The 23,123-nt window shown below is 31.5% G+C and overlaps 3 protein-coding genes across 5 annotated transcripts; 1 reads left to right on the plus strand and 2 right to left on the minus strand.

Annotated features, from left to right (window-relative positions):
* Positions 1–3,536: 3,536 nt before the first annotated feature.
* LOC114712884 (60S ribosomal protein L2, mitochondrial) lies at positions 3,537–5,656 on the minus strand. Its single transcript, XM_028897445.1, has 2 exons — positions 5,515–5,656; positions 3,537–4,404 (listed from the first exon to the last, which is right to left on the minus strand). The coding sequence occupies exons 1-2, from the start codon at positions 5,624–5,626 to the stop codon at positions 3,887–3,889; spliced, it is 630 nt and encodes a 209-aa protein (XP_028753278.1). The 5' UTR covers positions 5,627–5,656; the 3' UTR covers positions 3,537–3,886.
* Positions 5,657–7,605: 1,949 nt separating this feature from the next.
* On the plus strand, positions 7,606–8,223 carry LOC114712894 (zinc-finger homeodomain protein 14-like). The gene has a single exon (XM_028897454.1). It carries the CDS (start codon positions 7,606–7,608, stop codon positions 8,221–8,223), a length of 618 nt encoding a protein of 205 aa, XP_028753287.1.
* A 6,296-nt stretch (positions 8,224–14,519) lies between these two features.
* On the minus strand, positions 14,520–19,165 carry LOC114712883 (zinc finger transcription factor YY1-like). 3 transcript variants are annotated; one of them, XM_028897444.1, is made up of 7 exons: positions 19,018–19,031; positions 18,909–18,988; positions 17,841–17,892; positions 17,314–17,513; positions 16,767–16,856; positions 16,200–16,343; positions 14,520–15,226 (listed from the first exon to the last, which is right to left on the minus strand). In XM_028897444.1, the coding sequence occupies exons 2-7, from the start codon at positions 18,909–18,911 to the stop codon at positions 14,666–14,668; spliced, it is 1,050 nt and encodes a 349-aa protein (XP_028753277.1). In that variant the 5' UTR covers positions 18,912–18,988; positions 19,018–19,031; the 3' UTR covers positions 14,520–14,665. The 3 variants fall into 3 exon arrangements, with proteins under 3 accessions (XP_028753277.1, XP_028753276.1, XP_028753275.1); XM_028897443.1 differs by having other exon boundaries at positions 17,834–17,892; positions 19,018–19,025; XM_028897442.1 differs by having other exon boundaries at positions 17,834–17,892; positions 18,909–19,165.
* Between the last annotated feature and the right edge of the window lie 3,958 nt (positions 19,166–23,123).

Here is a 23,123-nt window from a genome sequence, read left to right on the forward strand (position 1 = left end):
TGGTCTCTCGCTAAATTAAGGTTTGAACATTTAATGAGACAAAGGATGGTTGTGTAGGAAAAAAAAAGTTCTAAATATTAAAAGTTGGTTAAATTTGATTCTAAATATAACAACTCATTATATTTTATTTTTCATATTTATTCGTTATTTTCTACAACAATCTTTATAGTGATTATATATATGAAAAGGTTTTTATTCTAATATATATTATTAACATGTGTATTTTAGAAAAGACAATACTTATTTATTATAAATAACTAATTTAACAAATTTTATTAATATTTGTAAATTAATTCTAACTCCTATGCCATGGACAAGAGGTAGTACTAAGAACAAGATGTAATAGTTGTTTTGTTCTTTGTCAGTGCTAAAGAATAATTGCTTGATTCTAAACATGCCCTTACTCTCAATTTGTTTTATAAAGAAATGGAGATATTCGGCTGGCTTAAAAATAGAGAGTCCATTCTTTTTAATTTATTAATATTTATTAGGGTTAAAGATAAAAGTTAAGAAAATCTACATCATTTTCATATTTTTTTTATATCGGTAAAATAGCTAGAAATGATTTATATTAAGAATCAAAACATAAAAGGTTTGTCGCGGCGCTGGGGAGGCATCACCATAGCTAAGTGGAAGCGACCTCTTCTGGGGCTAATTCTCATGTGGTTAATGCTCTTTAGCCAGGGGGAGGTGGAGGCATGTGTACTCTCCTGCCTGGTCTGTAAAGTCGTGAAAACATGAGTTAGGTGTCCTGCCCTTAGATCGTGGGTGAGCCCGACCCCTTTCCTAAAATTTTTTCACCTTTCCTAAAAAAAACATGGAAGGGTTTGAAAGATCACTGCTGCCTAAGATTCAATTCAATGTACTACTTTTCTATTTTGTAAAATCCAGTACTACTAATATGTCATAAATTAATTTAGTAGTTAAATAATTTAGTTTTATACTTGCTATTCATATATTGAGTGTATTTACATAGAGGCATGATGTTTGAGATATTGACTGTTTATAAAATATCTATATTAAATAATAAGTCCATGTTACTGACTTGTTGTGAGACTTTTTCTACAATTTACATTCCTTTCTTAGAATCTATATTTGATATTTTTGGGGGGAAAAAAGGCATTCGAACTTTTAATTTTAAAAGCAACATTTAACTTGTTCGATATTTGATGCATATTCAAAAAACCCTAGATATTTTTGTTACGAAGTTAATTTTTGTGACATAAATTTGCATTATATTTTTAATATCGCATTAAACTAATTAAATGGATGTTATATTTGATAAGTTATTTTTTTGTCCCACACATGCATACATATATATATATAGAGAGAGAGCATGTAAAAGATGACTCATCAAAAAATAATCTATATCTTTGCCGCTTCTCATATAAAAATAAATATTTATTATGAAACCTTCATTTATTTGTGTGCGCGTGCGTGCGCACACACACACACACATATATATATAAAAGTAACTCAAAATTTTGGAGTGTAGTTAGAGGCTTGTCGCTCAATAACACCAAATATCTCTTTTAAATCCCTCTGAGATTAAGTTCAAACTTTCGGTGACAAAGGAAAAAAAAAAAAAATTAAATAGAGGAGAAGAAGGTGGTTTTAAGCGCCCAAACGGAATTAGTAAGCATTGTTGACTGTAAAGATACCAAAAACCGCAATGGAACAGATCAACATTAGCTGTTCCCACCTCTTACCTTACCATTAGTAACTAGCGATGCCTGTTTTGCATTACCACTCACATTATTTATTGGGAAAATTTTGTTTAAAGACCACAGTATAGAATTAATTTCAAAAAACTCTCAAAACTTTCTGAAATTTTACTGTAGGATCAAGGGGGCAAATTGATATTAATTCCACAAAGAAAATGATGATATTGCTCCTCATAATACTTGTTGTTGGGTGACATGTACATAGACTAATCACAGTTATAAATAAAGGTATGTATGTTGCAAATTGTCTAGTTCCACTTGTAAATAAGCTCTCCTACACTTATTCACTTATGGACACTTTCTTCAAGTGAAGGAGGTGACATATAAATGAGCTAATTCTAGTTGTAAATAAATGTATATATATTGCAAATTATTTAGTCCTACTTGCAAATGGACTCTCCCACATTTGTTTACTTATGGACACCTATTTCAGGTGGTAAAGAAACTAATTCCAATTGTAAATATATGTATGTACTACTCTGGTCCTATTTATAAGGCAGTTCCAACATGTTTCATACAGACTAAGAAAAACCTTAAACTTCATTAGCTCTCATTTAAAATTTAATGACTTTTCAACTTTATCCCTATTTAATAAATATTATACCTCATATAAACAAAGTCAACACAATAATAAATTAGGGGTAAAATTGTACATTCATGCAAAAAATTTCTCTCAGTGCCTTATAAATAGGACCAAAAAATACCTTATCTCTCTACCCTATAAATAGAACCAGAAGAGTATGTTACAAATTGTCTAGTCTCACTTGCAAATGAGCTCTCCCACTTTTATTAGGAGGGACAATAGCATCATTTTCGTTATGGAATTAATATGAATTTGTCCTTTTAGTCCTGTAATGAAGTTTCAAAAAGTTTTGGAAGTTCTTTAAAATTAATTCTATACTATGGTCCTTAAACAAAATTTTCCCTTATTTATTTATTTCACACGTTTCTAAATAAATGTAGAATCACTCTTATATTTTAAGTTAGTCAAAAGAAATTACTCTTCTGTTATTTAATGTAAAATTTAATTAGCTAATTTGAATAGATTAAAAATAATAGTTAAATTAGTTAATATATATTTTTTTAAAAACATCTTGACCATCTTTCTTAATTTTCTTCCTTCATCTCCTAATTAATTATTATTGAGAGAATAATTATAAGGCTAATTCGAGAGAAAATTGATAAACATATGAAATAGGCTCCAACATTAACTATATAATTAGGTTTTAAATTAATAATAGATATTACTTTCTACAGTCAAAACAAGCTCCTCTTTGCCCATCAGTTTGAATTGTGACCGTGTGGTTGCTGGTATTCAATTTCCGTTTTTCACTTTTCTTTCAAGAGCTGCTGTTTACATTTTTCTTTACATAAAAAAGAAAGAAGAAAAAGAACTAAACAGGAAGAAGTTTGCTGCAGAAGAAAACACAAAATATGAGCTACGCGGCTGCTATTTTTGGATTGCCTGCTAAGCATATCCTGTCTAGCACCACGGGCTATGCCTATAATATCCATGGGCACCTCAGATTCTCGCTCCTATTTATTATTACTTTTAATTTTTGTTTTGGTTTCAATTAAGTAATACAATAATTAAATTAGTTATGATTACACAGTTGAATTAGAAGACAAATGTTTACCAACCAATACATATAATCACATAGATAACATGCGCACACAAGTAATCCAAAGATATACAACAAAGCTGTCTTTTTTTTTTAATTATTGTAATAAAATTCTCTTTTTAAGGAAAAAAAAAAAGAGAATATATAACATGCATACTATTCTTATGACATCGCAACTCTTTTCCCAAAGTTTGTACACGCAGGGAAAATTCGTCCAATTAATTACCCATATATCTCAACACTAAATTGCTATAAAGATCTTGGTTTAGAAACGGTGGCCAATGATGGCCCCAAATTCATACTGTGAACATAAGGGGTTTATAAATTAAACCCTCACATGTGTCATGTAGTAGAAAGAAAATGGAAAACCAATTAACTTGCAATGACAAAACTTACTCCAATATACAATCCACAGAATGACTGGAGCTTCTGAATTCATCATTTAGACAGGGGAATCTTATAACATGCATAAATGTTACAGCAATTATTACTAACATCACACAGAAGAGCTCAAACTAACCAATGGAAGAATGTCTCAGGCTACCTTCTGCGCTTCAGTGGGCCAGTTTTGTATCCACTCTTGGTTGGTTTGCCCCAAGGAGAAACAGAGACTCTCCCATATTTTCCACTACTCTTGCTCTTGCCCTCTCCTCCACCATGAGGATGGTCTACGGGATTCATCGCCACTCCTCGAACTACAGGCCTTCGACCGAGCCACCGGCTCTGCCCAGCCTTCCTAAGCTCCCGATCTCCGTGGGTTGGATTAGACACTCTACCTATTGTAGCCCTGCAACGAGAATCAATCAACTTTGTCTTCTTTGAAGGAAGTTCAATTAAGACATATCTCGATGAAGGGTCTTTCAATATCTTTGCACAAGTCCCAGCTGATCGGACCAGTTTGCCACCTTGCCCTGGGTTCATCTCAATGTTATGAATGATTGTCCCAATTCGCATAGCTCTAAGCGGCATGCAACTCCCAATTTGTGCATTTATGTCAGAAAACATCATTTGATTCACCATTCTCTCATGTGCGCTATGAGAATTTGCATTTGCAGAACCTGTGAATGTGAATAGAAAAACAGAGAAATTTAAGGATCGATAACACATACACATGGATTTAACAGTGGAGAAAGGGGAAGAAACTACATGTTACAACTTAAATCAACATCACATTTTATGCCACACTTCTATTCTCTTGCCATTCTTCTTATTGACCACCAGGAACAAGGGTAAAATATTTTAGCTTGGCAAACCTATTCATTCTAATCTTTGCATAACATTGTAAATGCAGATATTTGTTATTTCAATACTCTAAGCAAAACAGCAAGTTATGTTTCTATTCAATTCCGCATAATCAAAATAAAAATAATATACTTTAGTTGAACGAAAATGGAAATAAATATGGATTTATGTATGCACAGTTTTTCATCATTCTAAGAAAATGGTGAGGGAAAAATCATAGAGCAAGATGGATCTAAATTATTTGAATTCGGTCTTTAAAACAGCCTATTACACAAAAATAAAAGAAATTTGCGTTGTATGTCCCAAACCTAATTCAGAATTTATCATCATTTCTACGTCACTAAAACAAAATTCAGTAGCAAGCATTACAAATTCTCCACGGTGATAGAGTTATCATCATTACAAATTTGTCCTTGGCTTAACAAGAAAATTATCTCCACGGAGAATAGAGAGCTCTAACTGGCAAGTATTACATCTAGGGTTCTGTATTCACGCGGTCGACGCCATTATACTTCTTTGAACATTTAAAAATGAAAGATGATCCTCTACTCCACATCTACAAATAAGAGAGCTAGTCAAATCCCATACGGGGGAATGGTAAAACGGGCGTTCCAGCCTTACCAGGAAAGAAAAATGTAGGGGTGGGGGGGGGGGAACCTTGAAGACCATTTTCAACCAATTCATTTTCCTTCGTCTTCACTAAAATCAGGCTAAATCCTTAGAAACTTGGTGAAAATTCAACACCTTATCACTCACTCACTCACTCTCAATACGGCATAGGCAACCATGGAGAAAATAAAGAAAGCTGTTCTACTTAATCCAGAAAAGCAGGGGAGCTCTTCATCTGGCTAAAAACCAGTTTAAATATTTAAATTCTCATTAAGAATCAACATTAACAGATGAATCATTTTGAAAAGGACGAGTACCTAAAGAGAAATTGCGAGAAGCATTGTTGAGGAATGAGAATGGCTTCAGGAGGTTGAGGTTGCCGATTCTGGAAAACGCAGACGAAGCTGCGCGAGCTCTCCACAGAGCCATGGATCTCTGCACTGTAACGAACTAGGTCATGTAATTGGAAATTAGCTTCAATTGCGATTCGGCAGGGACGAACGACGCTGGGCTTGTGGACCTCCATATCCATTTCGCCATCACCGGCCCAATCCATTTTCTCAGTTAGACTTTTTAACAAGCATAATCATTAAAGTATCATATAAAATAAAATAATTATTTAGGACCAATTTTATTTAAAAATAAAAATGTATTTTTATGAGGGAAAATTTATGGAAAATCCTCCATTACAAAATTTATTATCCTGTAAACAATTTTCCCTTTTATCAATGCTCATAACCTTTAAATCTTACTATTAATTACTTCAACTCCTCAATGAATTGAGAGACATGATTTCTTTCTTGATGAATTTTAAAAAGACAATGCAAACACTACAAATTAAAAGTAGACATTATTCCACCCCCAATACAATGAATGTATTAATTTCTCAACAATACCCAAGTTAAATAAAGAAATTACAGTTTGGGTTAGCTAGCCAAATGTTTTAGGGGATTTCATGGACATACGCCTCATCTTTTTTTCCCCCCAAATTTTAGTTTTAACCATCCATATCTTATTACTACCTCCAGTAGCTAATATAAGTACTAGTTAGAGATTTAATTTGATTTTAAATATAAGAATCTAATTTATTTTGTCTTTAATATTTATCCATTTTAGCCTCAAGTAATCCTTACGATGATTATACATGTTATATATTAAAGAGTTTAATTCCTTCAAAGAAGTAATTCTACTACACATGATTATTGATTAACAGAGGTATTCCAAGAAAGATAACATGTATTCATTACAAATAACCAACTTAACTAATTTTCCTAATATATATAAATTAGTTATCTAAATATTATATTAAGGATCAGTATTATTTTATCATTTAACATAAAAAGTTATAGCATAAAGTTTATTCCTATATGAAATCCAAGGCCTTTGATGTATGCAAACAAGTCTTTGTGACTTTATCTTCATCTTTATGTTGTTCATTTCCATAATAGTAATGTCTTCATTTTCTCCCACTCCATTATACTTACTCCTTATTTTCTCTACACAAAGTGGTGTATTAGCCATGTAATTAAACCAGTGGTTAGTCCAGACACGAGAGTGATGAACAAGATTGCTATTAATTACGTCAAGCATATGAAAACCAAAAGTCTTGTATTTTGTATATATCTCGCACATATAACTTGGATAATATATATACACGCACACAAACATTTTGAAGAACCAAGACTTTAAAATATATATATATATATGACTTAATAAAATACTACATCCGGTGCTAATTATAAGAGCTAGTTGACTAATTTGAAGAGATTAAGGAAAGAAATTAAGTTAGTTATTTGTCATAAATAGGTGTTGTCTTTCCTAAAATATCCTTACTAATAAAGTGTATTAGCTAAAACTACCATTGGTAGAAGGACTATCTTAAAAAAAATACATAAATATAAGAAACAAAGTGGATTTGGGTCTTATATTTAGAACCAAAATAAAAGTCAAACGAGGTTTTATATTAAAAATCAGAGGTAGTATAATGTAAGTCTTATATATGCATATAAATCATCTCTCCTCTCAAAATATATATATATAATATATTTAACAATAATATAAGCAAAACACTTTCAAAGCACTTATTCTATAGTTATTGTTAATTACTAATATAATATGAAAAAAAATAAAAATTAGTTTTATTAAATTCCTTTAATATTTCATTCATAGTTTTATTAAATTTCTCTAATATTTACTTTCATTCAAAATTTTTATTAAACACACATAATGCCATAAATTATTGTGTAAAAAAAAAAAAGAATCTTGATCAATTATGTTATTACATTCAATTACATGAACTTTAATTAATTAATTGTCATCATCAGGATCCACTCCTATATATGTAAACGCCTCCTTCTTCCATCTTCCTCCAAATCAAATCAAATCAAAACAAAAACTACTTAACCATCATGTCTGGAATTAACTTGAACAATAACATTCCGGTGATGGCTTTCAAGCAAGAAGTGGTCTACTTGGAGTGTCTCCATAACCATGCAGCCTCCCTCGGTAAAGTAGCCACAGATGGCTGCTTTGAGTTTCTGCAACGTAACTTAGACGATATTGTTGCCGACGACCAGCACGGTGGCTCATCGGAGGCGTTGCTTTGTGCAGTTTGCAACTGTCACAGGAACTTTCACCGGAAACAATTTGTCTATACTCCGATCATGACAATTGACACCGCGGTAACTATCCTGCCGCAGCAAAACCACCAACAGCCAAACTTTCCGGCAACTGCAGTGGCTGCTGCTGATGAGGGAAATGCGGCCGGGGAGATCAATAACGATGACAACGCTGTGGCGTTGGTGCCGCCGTCGCCGACGAGGAAGAGGAAGAGGAGGACCCAGTTCACAGATGAGCAACGGAGTCGAATGGCGAGTTTTGCAGAGAGGTTGGGTTGGAGGCTTAAGAGATCAAACAAGGAGGAGATCCTCAGTTTTTGCATGGAAATAGGGGTCAGTCGTAGGATGTTTGTTGTTTGGGTTAGCAACAACCGACCAAAAGTGGATGAACATCAAACTGATGAGTGATGAAAAGCAAATATGAAAAATCTCAAGTGATGTTTCACTAAGGGGAAAAATTTAGGTTTTTTTCTTGTTCGGTTAAGGGTTTTTTTTTTTAAAAAAAAAAAAAGAACTGTGAATATTTGAAAGTTATTTTTTTACTAAACATAATTTCAGAAGTGTTAAAAATGAGCAATTTCGTCTTTCGCGTTAAAATTGTAAGCATTAGTTTTTCAAGAGAAAAAAAACAATATTTTCTTTAATACTTCTGTAATGACATCGAGAGAGGAAAAGAACTTCTGTCCTTCGCAAATACTACTAAGATAAAAAAAAAAAAAAGACTCTTAACATTTTCTTACTGTCCTTTTTAAGTGTTTTATCTGAATAAAATATTCTTTGTGGCTGAAATGATTATTTGGTTTGTTTAAGTTATTTTTTTTAGTGTTCTTTGATTTTTCTAAGCTTTTCCCATCATCTCTTATGTTTTTTTCTTCGAAATTTTGGTTGTTTTTAAGTTTTTTTCTTAATTCTCTTACTTTACCATTCCCATGGCTCACTATCTAATGATGAGTATTCAATAACTGAAAAAAAATATGAAAGAAAGCTTAAATATCTTAATTTTAAACCACGTTTAATACAAGTGGGCAGAAAATAAGTTTAATAAAAAACCATGAAAGAAAATTTAAATATCTTAATTTTGCTAGGAATGCAACATAGATTTCCATAACTTTGTGCTTGATTTGCACACAATATATTTAATCAAATATTTTTCTTTTCCGGTTAACCTTTGGCTCAGTCATGTTGAATATCCATATCAATAAGAAATATGAAAACTATAATTGACGGCATATATCATGAACAGTGTAATTTATTTCACTTACACACACACACACACACACACATATATATATATATATATATTATGGCTTCAGTTGTAAAGAAACTAATTTTTTACTGGTAAATTAACGAATTTTCCTATCTAGGGAGTTTGTGTAAATTTAAAAATTTGTAGCAATTGATTTTTAAATTTGAATATTTAAAAGAATATATAAAGTGAGTCAATAGTTCAAGAAAATTCTATACATTAATTTTGTTATGTATTGTTCTTACCTTCTTCCCCTCTATACCTAAACTTTTCTACTTTTTTTTCCTTTAAATAAAAAATAATTGAAGATGCATGCATGTAAACAATAAGTCATGATACATCCATAATTTTTCACTTCAAAGAATCTAAATTTAATGTGAGAGATATGACTTTAAAAGAATTCAATCATGAAACGACAAAATGCAATATGACAAATCCGTTGACGTTGTAAAGATGGTCGATACATTTAGAGAGGAGATGGAGAAAGAAAAGAGTGTAATTATAAGACATATACCTCGTATCTTATTCAAATTCTCATACATTTTATAAAGTGAAGACTTCATCACCATAGTTTATATAGGATTCATTTTCACTTTATACAACTACTAGATAAAACGATTAAAAGTATTAGGTTCGTGGATCATTAGGGAGTATTTGGTGGAGCAATAACTGAACAAAATGGGGGGGGAAAAAGAACTATACAAAGAACATGGTCAAAGGTTCAATGCTCAGTCACCGAGTGAAAATATTGACTATTGAGATTCATTTTTTACCAGAGAAGTTCACTTAATGAGTTGATATAAAGAAAAAAAAAACTTGTGGAAGCAAAGAAAAAAAAAAGAAGAAAAAAGTTGCCGTAAGTTATCAGTAATGTAGGTAGTTATCTCTTTTGAAATGTGTATATATTAAATATAGATAAAATTAGAAAATTGTTATATTTTAATGGAGAGTTAATGTATTTTAAAGTTTTTCTTGGTCTGTGTGAAATATATTAGAAGTACCTTATAAATAAGACCAGAGAAGTAATGTTTTTGTATATTTTAATTAAACTATACTACCTCCAGTCCTAATTATAAAAGTTGGTTTACTAATTTGAGGAGATTAAGAGAAAAAATTAAGTTAATTATTTGTAATAAATAAGTGTTGTTTTTTTTAAAATATCATTGCTAATCAAATGTATTGGTTAGAACTATCATTATTAGAAGGACTACCTTGGAGAAAATACATAAATATAAGAACAAAATGGATTGGGGTTTTATATTTAGGACCAAAATAAAAATTAAACAAAGCCTTATATTAAGGACCGAAGGTAGTATTATCTTAAATGACCGAATTGTAAGTTGATCTCGAAGTAACTATTAACTCTTAAACGATTGTCTTGAGCGATTTAATTTTCAATTCAATAGTTTGATCCAAACTTGACATGAGTTAGATGCGTTAGGGTTTTCTTGGGATTAAGGCAGCCCGATTTATGGAAGCTCTTTTATTGTAGTGCCTTCATTTTGTTGACTATTATGATCCGTTATAGAAACGTGCACCGTAAGGAAACTCCAAATTTAAAGTTTCAGGATCAAAATATACCAACATCTTCATCATGGCGGTGGTAGTGGTGATGATGATACTAAAAAACAAATTCATGCAAAACGTGAAGTAGGTTGAGTATTTGAGATGAGTAAGGTAGTTTTATACAAATTATATATATTATATAGAAATATAGATATTTAAAATTATTAATTGAAAAATAACGCTTCGTTTGACATAAAAAGATGCCTAATTATCAAAGACGGGCAGTATTTTTGCTTCGCATAATGCCTAATTTGTATTGGAGATTATCCTCTTAATTTAAAAAAAACGCCCTTAACATGAATAATCAATAAAATTTGAAAAAGAAATTATAAATTTAAAAGATAAATTAGATTAAAATTTTATATTTAAAACAAAAACAAAACATCTGCCTTTAATGGCTATTATATTTAGTATACTAAGAATTATCATAATACCTCTGATTCTTAATATAAGAGCATGCTTGATTTTTATGTTGATCATAAATATAAGACCCCAATTAATTTTATCTTTCATATTTATTTATTTTTTTAAGATAGTCTCTGTAATAATGGTAGTTTTAACTAATACAGTTAATTAACAAGGATATTTGAAAAAAGATAACAACTATTTATTACAAATAACTGACTTAACTAATTTTCTTAATCTACTCAAATTAGTCAACTAAATGTTATATTAAAGACCGAAAGTAGTATTATATAATATATTATCACAAAATGAAAATGAACCAATCTCGCTTCGCATTTGTTTCTTACCATTCAGAATGCAACCTTTAGCCCATCATTTTCGGTTCCATGATTACTTTATGTTCTTGTTCTATTCTAGGAAAAATAAATATATAATTGAAGTGGATGTTTCATTCCACAAAGTGTTATTTTCCACGTTTAACTCATTTTTTAACCTTGCGTTACGTATCTGAATACAGTCTGCACACAAACGAGTACGACAATTCTATAAAACTATCTCTGGTCAAAAAAAAATTCTATAAAAGGATCCCCATAACAAGCACGAGAGTCCATAGCAATCAAAACCTTAGCCCTTCATCCTCTGTTCATATCTTACTGATAAGTCCTACCTTCTAAGCAGCTCATAATGTCTCTGTTCATATCTTACTGGTAAATTAACGAATTTTCCTATCTAGGGAGTTTGTGTAAATTTAAAAATTTGTAGCAATTGATTTTTAAATTTGAATATTTAAAAGAATATATAAAGTGAGTCAATAGTTCAAGAAAATTCTATACATTAATTTTGGTATGTATTGTTCTTACCTTCTTCCCCTCTATACCTAAACTTCTCTATTTTTTCCCCCTTGAATAAAAAGTAATTGAAGATGCATGCATGTAAACAATAAGTCATGATACATCCATAATTTTTCACTTCAAAGAATCTAAATTTAATGTGAGAGATATGACTTTAAAAGAATTCAATTACGAAACGACAAAATGCAATATGACGAATCTGTTGACCTTGTAAAGATGGTTGGTACATTAGAGAGAGATGAAAAAAGAAAAGAGTGCAGTAATAAGACGTATATCTCATATTTTATCAAATTCTCATACATTTTATAAAGTGAAGACTTCATCACCATAGTTTATATAGGATTCATTTTCAGTTTATACAACTATTAGATAAAACGATTAAGGGGGTGTTTGGATAAAAACCAAACCATGGTTTCAGAAGTGCTTTTACAGTTTACGAAATAAATATGTGGAGGAATTTGTCTCGTTTTATGGAAAAGTGCTTCTAAAACTATGGTTTAGAGGTTACTAAACACCCCCTAAAAGTATTAGGTTCATGGATCATTAGGGAGCGTTTGGTGGAGCAATAACAGAACAAAACGGGGAAAAAAAAGAACTATACAAAGAACATGATCAAAGGTTCAATGCTCAGTCACTGAATGAAAATACTGACTATTGAGATTCATTTTTTACCAGAGAGGTTCACTTAATGAGTTGATATTTAAAAAAAAAAAAACTTGTGGAAGCAAAGTAAAAAAAGAAGAAAAAAGTTGTGGGAGACATAGAATTTTAAAAACATAGTTGATTTTTTTTTAAAGTTGACTACTTAATCAGCAGATAGCTGTAAGAAAAGATTTTTAAATGCATAATTAATATTTTTTTAAGTTGACCTAAAAAAGTTTAATTTATGGAAAGGTTGTTGAAGTACATAGATAAAGGAGTCATACTCCTATCTGTATTCAACTCATGAGATTTGATTTTCAAAGAATTTAATTACAAAAAACAACATAGAACAATGAGAAGGTTTGACATTCAACCCTTAAATTAAAATTTTTTAGTTTTTACTCAACTTTAAATAATTAAAAATATGAAAGATAATTGTAAAAAAAATATTTAAGCCTACTAGTGAAAAATTTTAAAAACTTATTATTAAAAAATGTTAGTGGAGGTTACCAAAAATATAGAAGATGAATACTGAAAATATGTGAAAAACAAGTGATAAAAAAACTTAACTCAGAAAATATTTTAACAAAAAAATTACACCAAAAAATTACTTTGGCAGGTTAAGTGCTACCAAAAAATATTTTTTGGTGTTGGATGCATATTCACTTAAAGGATTTTTTTTTTTGGAAGTTAACGCCGGAATTAAAAATGCTCTTAAAAAAGTACTTCAAGGGCAAAATTACTCCCAAAAAAATACTTTTAAAATTAGAATTGCAACATAAAATGTTTTAAAATGTTATATGAAAACACTTCAGGTGCTCAATAAAACTTAATCCTAGACCAAATTGTTCAAGATTAAAGGGGTAAAAAACAATTTTGACAAGGCAAACATAATAAAACCATACCTGCAAAAGCTTATTTTCATGAGATAATTAGATTAGGTTTTGAAAATAATCACTTTCTTAAAATGTACTAAGTTGTTAGAATGAGTTGAAAACAGATTTTCTTAACTAATCTAACTTATGGTTGTTTATCGTTTAACTTGTCACAATCACTTTTTTTAATCTTAACAAACTAGCTCAGGTGATTAAAGCAAGGTTTAAACCCTTATCATATAGCCAATAAAAAAATAATTAGAAGAAAAACAAGTAAAGATCGCAATACAAGTTCTCCTTGTGTAAACTAGCTGGAAGATAAGCACAAGGCAAGCTACCCCATGCCAAAAGATGAAGTCAGCAACCCTCATATTTTGTAAGTTGCTATTTTAGAATAGCATCATCGCCTTACAAGAATGTGTGACCTTCTATAAGAGATTTGTTAAACCATTAATTTTTTTTTTTTCACTGGGGACAGGTAATATTTTTTTTATAGACAATTATGTTCAAAACACCTCTATTAATTCTTATGTAGGAAATTAACCATTTCTGTTAGACTCAAGTACCACTTATTTAACTTATGGGTTGAGTACTAGTATTGATCTCAAAAATATATACGTGTTATAATGTCCAAAAATTAAGAATGTCCATCATTATTCTAATCCTATATATAAGCTTCGCTTTTGGAGAAAAGTCCGGTCCAAAATAAAAACTTCATTTTTTAGCTTGTCTAAGCATTTATTACTTTTTTACCTATTTTTCCTTTAGTTGATTGTATTTAGGATTCCCTGTCTCTAATTAATATTACCCTCATATATTCTCTTTTATCATTATTTTTATTTATTGCCCCTCTCATTTACTCTCTTAATAAATAAATTTGAAAGAAAAAAAAAATACATTTCTGACTTATTTACTAATTTTAACTAATTCTAACTGTTAGTTGTTAAATATGATTCAGTTATTTGAAACTCATATATACAACTAGAGAAAGTAACAGGTGGCTTTGGATTGAGTGCTGTTGGTCTACATCAAACACGGAACACATTAATTAGAGTAAAGCGGAAGAGCGCCCTCAAAAAAAAAAAAAAACAGTTATAGAATTAAGCTACACAAAGATACTGGGATCAACAGGAAAACCATATTATATTACTGCTCCAAAAATATACAGGGCATACAATAGATTACCCACGCCAGGAGCAAATAGTGAAACTTAGAAAGGTAAAAATGACAATGAAAAAAAATGTTTCACAAAAGACCACCTAAGTTCAGTCTTCGTATTCTGTTTCTTCATCATCATCCTCGTTGTTTCCTGCATATCTCCAACCATCTTCAACGTTGTCTCGATCTTCCTCTGTTTCTTCACTGTCTTCTTCCTCGTAGTTTTCTTCTTTCACCGGCCAAGGTTTCTTAATCACCTTCATAGGGGTTACAGAAGAGGGTGTTGACGTTGCTTTGCGCCGGGCAATTTTTGTTGGAGGCAACTTCAAGTTTGGTTTGGCCTTACTTTGCTTCTGAATCCTACCATTTGACCTTTTGCCACCATAGGCATCTTGATCGCTTGCTTCATCTAATTCGTTGTCAGCATTGTTATTAGCCTGAGCATTCTCTGCAACATTTTCATCACCATGCCCAGGATGCTCCCTCTTCAAATGGAGTTTAAGTTTATATTCATGGATATAGGCCTTTTCACACCCTTCATAAGGACAAACAAACGGACGATCAGACGATGCAGAAGCATAAGCACCCCCAGAAGGTTTCGCAGCTTTTGTCGGCTTCTCGGCAGGTGGAGTATTATACTTTGTCCCATTGGGATCTACAGATCCATTCTGTAAGAACAAAAATGAAAATTTTATTGTTCCGAAATCTCTTGTATAATTCAACGTTTCTACATGCTTAACTTCATCCAAAACTGGAGCAGTCATAGTTTTTAACATCCACATCTTGCAGGAGGAACGATCATGAGTATCGTATAGGGACTAAACCAGCTTGACACATGGAATGTGAAGATATAGAAACAGAATTAAAACTAAAAATAAAATAAAAAGTGATTTTGAATATAGCAGATCAGTTTGGCTCCCTACTAAACAAGGCACCAGGGCACTCTAGATCCTGCCTAGCCCCAAACAGAAGAACTGGATGCATCATCATACTCAGGCCCATGTGGGCAACAAATTTAGAACTCAGCCCCATTCTCATTTAATCCCCACATCCATACAATTTCCAAAAGTAAATTAGAGTTGGATATTTTTTGTGTCCACATTATGACCCTGCCAAAATCTATCTTGCAAAAAAAATTGAAACTAACAGTACAAAAAGGCCTTAAATATCAACTATGTACTTGGTTGGGATCACATTCCCACACAAAAGCATTTATTTACGTAAACTAAGACAAGCCCTTTCTCACATACTGACTTCATATTCCGTAAAGCACAGTTAAAAAACTACTTTTGAAAGATCCTAACGTCATGTCAAACAAGCATTATATAATCCAAGGAGATTTATATTTAAAAAATTGTCTTTATACCATCCAGTTGACTTGGGCTCATTTATTAATCCTTTCACCCAGACCCAAGCAGATAAATTGTGCAAGTAACCATTGATAACAGTATCATGCCATCCACTTGTAAAGGTATCAATTCTACGATACACACAAATCGAGCATAATTGGGTCATGTTAATGACTAGCCAAATAAAATTGAAAAGAAAAAAGAAAAGAAGAAAGCCAGACATGCAATTATTAGCATAAGCTATTGTGTATGGATTCAATGGTCGAGGAATAATAGTAAGAGATAGCCCAACCTTTTCATGGTGTGCTGCAATGTGATTTTTAAGCTTGTATTCATGAGCATATCTCTTCCCACAATCTGGGTATTTGCAGACATGGTAGTTCTCATGTGAATGTGTTTTCATGTGAGACTTTAGGTTGAAATCGAGGGAGAAGGCCTGCAAATACATGTTGTGACAAGATGTTATGGGCACAAAAACATTCGCATAAAGGCCTTATATGAAGCAATATACAATATCGGAGCTCATGAAAGGCTAATACAGAGAATATAAATCAGGGAACTTTCACAAAAGGATACTTTATCTAGTCACAAGATTTGAACTGCAACACTTTTAGATGTATTTGAAAAATAAATAAACAAATACACGCTGCCAAAATATTGTGAACCATAAATCAACTTCATGTCAAAGTCATTAAATAGAGCAGCTATCTCACATTTCGCAAGCACCAAATTAGAATCAGGTCACAGATCCATATAAGCAGGCACTAGAGATGAAGAAGCAGAACAATTGATTCCAACTCAGGAAAGTCTGTCCTTAGAAGAAATAAGAATAGACAATTTCAATGGATAGATTTATTACCTTACCACAGCCTTCAATGGGACATACATAAGCCCTTTCCCCAGTATGGATGAGAAAATGTCTTTTCAGCTTTGAACTATCCAGAAATTTCTGCAACAGAAAATGAATTTTTTGTAACAATGCTAATTGTAGATCTGACAGTCTGAAATATGAATAAAATCAACCAAAATATAACAAAAATGAAACCAGTAACATGCTATAAAGCTTATAACTTGACATAACTAAAGATGAATAAAACTTCTTTTCCTTTATAAAAGGAAGTAATTGTTTTCCAAAAAGTATTTCACTGTTTTTCAAAAATCTGTACAATACAACGGGTCTTTTTCTTATTAAATTACAAGATAAACAAAACCGATTGATATTTCCTAACATTGGTTTATCATTCTTTGGTACACATACTCTATGCACCAGATATTAATTGAACACAAAATCAGCTTTGCAGCTGGCTTAAATGCGGACCAAGAATTAGGGTAAAAAAATGCAGGCTTACAATATGTGCCCATGCGAGTTCACAATTTTAAAAGGATAATAATTAAAAGCAAACCACCTTTCCACAACCCTCATAGTGACAGACAAATTGTCTTTCTCCATGGATGTGAGAATGTTTTCTCAAAGCACCAGCATCTATAAAAGTTTTCCCACAGCCTTCGTAGCTGCAGAGAAAAAGTACTTCGGTTGTTGGCTCAGGTTCTGGCTCAGGAACTGATGGTTCTTTTTCCTTATCCTTCAAGGCCTTTAAGGAATCCTCTAAGAAAAATAAAACAAAGAGACACTCTCAGAACCCTTAGTAAGACAACAATCACATGTGAGAAACTCATAGCACGTAATCAAGGAATACATAGAGATTTTTTAGATGCAAAACATGGTTAGACTTACTATATCAAATATGAGCAAAATGGGATCAAGAAACAGTCACATGAGACAAATTCGTAGCATGTCATCAAGGAATACATAGAGATTTTTCAGATGCAAGACATGCTTAGATTTAATATATCAGCTATAAGCAAAATAGGATCAAGAGTAAGCAAAGAAGTCATCTAAGTCTTCCAAGTAGCACGAGCACAAACCTCTTACCCATCTGAAAAGCATGCACTTCCCACCAGTGGCCACAACATCCTGGGGAACCCTGGCAGGCAAGTATATTTTTTTCTCAGCATTAGCACGCTAGACAAACTCAAATGAGCAATAAAGAACTTAAGGAAAATTGAAAAAAAGCTGAAGCACCATGACAACAAGAATAATATAGACCATACAAAGATAGGGTAAAAAAATTGCAAAAGGAAAAATAAAAAAATCGTAAATTCTCTATTTTTTTCCCTGTGACTCCTCTGCCTCCCAGATGTCTGAAAACCTTGTGTTAAAATATTGTGAACTTTGAAGATAGAAAAACGAGGTCACTAGATGGAACGTTATACAATAATTTACATTATCTATGTTTTAACATATTGCATAATTTTCCTTCTTCCTGCGACCACCACTAAAAATAAAATGTTACATGAGGGATTTAGTTTTTTTTTCTCTTCTTAATAGAGAGATTTAGTTTTCATCAAGTGATCTAAAGTTTGGCCCAAAAAATGACAATTTGTCTCCTTGGTGAAATATATGACCAATTGTCGGAACTCCAAGATAAAATTCCTTTTTTTTCCTTAGATGTCTCCAAGAGTGTATCACTTATGCCGTCTGCAGAGATACAGTAAATCCAATCTGTTTCTCAAAGATAACTTATGAAGCTGCATAGCATAGTGGCCTAAACTGACCGACAATGGCAGGTATAAACTATATATTCACCAGAATTTCTGGTGTCAAAAGCAAAAGAAAAAAAAATCAATCTGGAACAAGAAAAAATGTCCAGTTCCTAGTTCAATATCCAATTCCCATCCCAGTTTCTCGTGACCTAATAACTACTGAGAAATTTCAGTTGAGCTCCATGAACATCATTTTATTTCATCTCTTTTCAAGTCGAGTTAAACATGGAAACTAAATATGCACATGGAAAAAAAAAAATATGGGGAAAATATGATGAGATTTTTCCACAAGATTCAGACTTCGAACCCCTAAACAACATGATATGTTAATTGGCCAAAAAAAAAAAATCAACAGCACAAAACGTACAAAACAATTTGTCAAATAAACCTATAGTACCATTCTTTAACCCATTTAACGGCGGGAGTCTTAGACTTGATGATGGGATGCCTGTCGAAGAGAGTGTACTGAGTCTCCATCTCTCAGGCGCGCGCGCACACACTCTCACTCTCTCTCTCTCTCTCTGTGCTCCCCTCTTCAAAAACCTCCTGCGAGTAAAATCTCCAAAGAATATTTTTAGGGTTAGGGTAAGGTGCGAGTTTAGGAAGGAATGGACGAAGAGAGAGAAAAGGATCGACTGGAAGAAAACAGGACCATGGAGAAAGCTTGAGGATCCATGGTCGTCTTTCTCGTCTTGGATTCCACCGGACCGGACCGGACGCGTCACGGCTTACATTCATTGACCGAATTGCGCCGTGTCTGAGGTGCTTACAAAATGGGCTTATGGCCCAATATTATCATGGGCTAAATCAAGTCTTCATTTTCCAATGGGCCTATATTATCTCTTACTTTTACAGCCTCTTTAATCAATACTTTTTGTGACCAACTAACGGAAAGTATTTATAATTAATACTCATAGCCTCCAAATGCCAGCTTGGGAGTTTTCTATGATTAATACTCATAGCCTCCAATTATGTAGAGTTATTCATTGTTATAAACTCTTGAAAAGAATTTAAGCTTTTGTAGCCTATAAATAGTAGGTATGTACTAAGTGATTGTAAACTTGAAATGAATAAGAGATTACTTTGACCACTGAGGGTTGAATTTAGCAGAAGTGGTTAGTCCTTCACAATGTAACAAACTAGGATTCGAATCTTCGTTGGAAGAGGTATCCACATTTAGTGCCCGACAGTGCCTGGAATAGGATTACCTCCAATAAGAGGATACTTATGCTTTAGCAAAAAAAAAAAAAGAGATTACTCTGTGTTCCTTCTCCAATTCTCCCTTATATATCTTCTCCATCTCTCTCATCTCAATCCCTGGTTTTTTTTTTTAATTTTACAACACACACATATAAATTATAGAGCATCTAGTGGGAGTTTTTCTTTTTTCCTTTGACGTGACATTCAAACTTCAAAGTGACATTGAGAGCCAGGAGTTCATAGGGAAAAAATTAGGACGTGAGCTGCATACATGATTAATTTGCATTAATTTGTACGTGTAATTAATTTATGTAAGTATTTATGGCAAACAATTAAATAATCTTAAGATTACTTTATGAATACAAAGCAACTTTATCAAAAGGAATGATTATGAGCAGCAGAGAAGTGAGGAAATTAACAAAGAAGGAAAGGAGGAAAGAAAGAAGAGAGAGGTGTGAGAAAGTCAAACAGCTAGAAATTCGTTTCATATGTGCTTTTTAGGGGTAAATAAGGGGGATAACGGCTGTTTGCAAAACTAAATAATAAATTTAAATTTAAAACTAACTCTAATTTTATGTGGGGATCTAATTGAATTAGTAATCACAAAACATGATTCTATAAAAAGCTGCGGTTTTAATTAAATTTGATACAACAATTTTAGATGTGGAATACCAAATTGTTAAATTAATATTAAAAAAAAGAGTTTCGTTTTTTAAACTACCCAATCAAAAATTGTCTAATTTGCCAGTCAAATTTATCAATTTAATTTTTTTATAAGTCGAGTTTCATTATTTACAAATCTAACCTGCAATGTTAAATTTTGAATGACATATTAGTGTTAAATGAAATTCGGAAAACACATATGTATATAATTTTCTAAGTTATGACCTATTGATAATTTTCCCAATGTTATTCATTGCTCTGGTTAAATAAATCGGTATACTCATTACATTATTCATTGAAAATTTTCCCCTTATTATTATTCATTTGATGAAACTGATATTTAATTATCCAAATTTTGAGCCTCACCTCACCAGAAGTGCAAATTTTATAGTTGTTTACGCATGATACTTCAAGTGACAAGGGATATTTCTGTCTATTTCACATCAATATCAAATCCATCAGAACCTGCAAATAATTTTGAAATTTTTGGTTAAAAATTCTTATTAAAAAATTTAATTGATTAATAGAATATAAATTTGAGTGTGTGTAATATATCTTTAACTGTGTGCAACATATCATCAATAATATGTAACAATCATTAATATAGAATTCATTTACATACAGCGAAAAATATGTTATACTTACGAATTATACTTGCGTGCATATAAATTTAAGTCTTAGCTAATTAAATTTTTAAACAAAATTTTTTTACCAAATGTCCCAATAATTTTGGTCTTTGAGGGTTGGAATGTTTTATCCTTACGTGGCCTCAAAATCAAAAAGGAGAGGAAGAGACATTTAGGGACCTATACAAATGACGATGGACGATGAGCTCACTGCTACGTGGGCTGGGACCGGCCACATGTTAGAAAACCTCCTTCAGGATAAGGTACGGCTGCGAGCGTGTGGGCCCCACCTATAAAGAGGACATTTCACTTGCCCCCGCGCCAAATTGACTTGGCCGTCAACTGTATAATTGACGAGTGACAACCACGCGCTTAATCTGCGCCTAGCCCTGCATTTGGCGCTGGGGCCACTTCCATTATTAAAAAAATATATTAAAAAAACTATTTAAATGGTGAGCCTCTAAAAAACTACTCATTCAAATGATCAATTTGCAAATAATAAATAATTTGTTAAATTAGTTTAAAATAATAAATATATTAAAAATATAGTTTTGTTTATAAATATGATCTAAAAATAATAAAAGAGAATGTGTGAAAAAATGTGAGATTATGGCAAGAAAAGAGAATAAATAATTTAGAACAAATTTAAAAAATGCATTAAATGTTAAAATAAATCTCAAATTAAAACTTATAAAATAGAACATATTCCTCTCTAAATTTAAAACTTATAAATAAGATTGGAGGGAGCATTACTATCAAAAAAATTAGAATGACAAGTAAGTAACTATGAGAATTTTTGGTAATTATATTTTTTGAAACTAAATAGTGATTTTTTTTTTCTTGTTTCTACCCTGCTTTGCATGTTAAATATGATTTCGAGCTTTTTAACCTCTTGAGCTATCCGTTTAGTTAAAAAAAATAAAATTGTTGTAGTAATTTCATAAAATTTCTCATATTGGTGCAAATAGTTTGATCCTTAATTCTATTTATTCATTTAGATGGCCATGAAAAAGAAAGTTTACTATATTATTTGACATATTTTTGTCAATAATAAAATACCTATTTTATGTAAAAACACAAATTCTAGATTTACATGAAGAATATAAGTACACAATTCACAGTTAAATTTAAAATACAATATATATCAATGTAAAATATGAAATTTATGAAAAAGCATATTATTCATAATTTATGAACACTACAACTCCTTTTGAGTTTCGTGCAGATTATCGGTGAGCAATCTAATGTATTTTCATGCATTTTAAGGAGAAAATGACAAAAAAAGCTGTTAAGATTTAAAATAATAAATGAGTAATTTTGATAAATATTGACATATTAAAATCATTACAAGAATAATAAAAAATATTACAAAAATAATAAGTATCACATATTTATCATTTTAAAATTTAATATTTTTTGTCATCTTTTTTTTTAAATAAGGTGTTTTTATGGGCAATCTTGGAATCAAAAGCCATGTTAAAGCTGAGGCAATTTTTTTAAAGATTTGAACATTTCTAAAACTAATTTTTTTAATATATTATTCAAATAAATTGTCAAACTATTTTTTTAATAAAAATTTGCCTATACGAAAATTACCTTCTAATCCTTAATTTTAACGAGGCATCAAATTCAACGCAGGGGGATTTTGGTACCATGCAAGCTATGAATGTTGTTCTGAACTGTACGCACTGTACCAGCCAAAATAGTACCATTATTGGCAACATCATCATATAACCCCACGTGTATGACCACATCACTTTTACCTTCTTCTCTTTTACCGCCCCTTTTTATATCATTGGATCCTCAATTGTACCTTTTTTTATGTTTTTTATTACTAATCATTATTAAAAAAAAAGAGTCAAATTGGTGAAATTTGTCTGAGGCTTTTAACCAGACTAAACAATTTAAAAAAAAATCAAGGGGCAAATGTATTTATTTATTTATTTATTTATTTTCATGTTGTGAAATACTTTTAAGAAGGGGAAATAATAATAAATACGGAAAAGTGCAGAGTAGCTCTGCAAAGAATTTTCTGCCGTCACCACCTGAGATGGAACAATGGTAACCAGCACAAGTCTGCGAGCTCATGTCACTTTTGCAGCTTTACATTTTTATTTTAATAT

The sequence above is a fragment of the Neltuma alba genome, unplaced genomic scaffold (assembly GCF_004799145.2).
Source record: "Neltuma alba isolate B1F8T4 unplaced genomic scaffold, ASM479914v2 tig00011398_pilon, whole genome shotgun sequence".
NCBI lineage: Eukaryota > Viridiplantae > Streptophyta > Magnoliopsida > Fabales > Fabaceae > Neltuma > Neltuma alba.

Bases quoted from the DNA above. Each gene is read 5' to 3' on its own strand.
- LOC114712884 (XM_028897445.1), bottom strand. From the start codon at position 5,626: ATGGCTCTGTGGAGAGCTCGCGCAGCTTCGTCTGCGTTTTCCAGAATC. The intron at 4,405-5,514 runs GTACTCGTCCTT...TCACATTCACAG, and splicing joins TTCTCGCAATTTCTCTTTAG to GTTCTGCAAATGCAAATTCT.
- LOC114712894 (XM_028897454.1), top strand. From the start codon at position 7,606: ATGTCTGGAATTAACTTGAACAATAACATTCCGGTGATGGCTTTCAAG.
- LOC114712883 (XM_028897442.1), bottom strand. From the start codon at position 18,988: ATGGAGACTCAGTACACTCTCTTCGACAGGCATCCCATCATCAAGTCT. The intron at 17,893-18,908 runs GTACTATAGGTT...CTTGCCTGCCAG, and splicing joins GTTAAATGGGTTAAAGAATG to GGTTCCCCAGGATGTTGTGG. The intron at 15,227-16,199 runs GTTGGGCTATCT...TTGTTCTTACAG, and splicing joins TTGCAGCACACCATGAAAAG to AATGGATCTGTAGATCCCAA.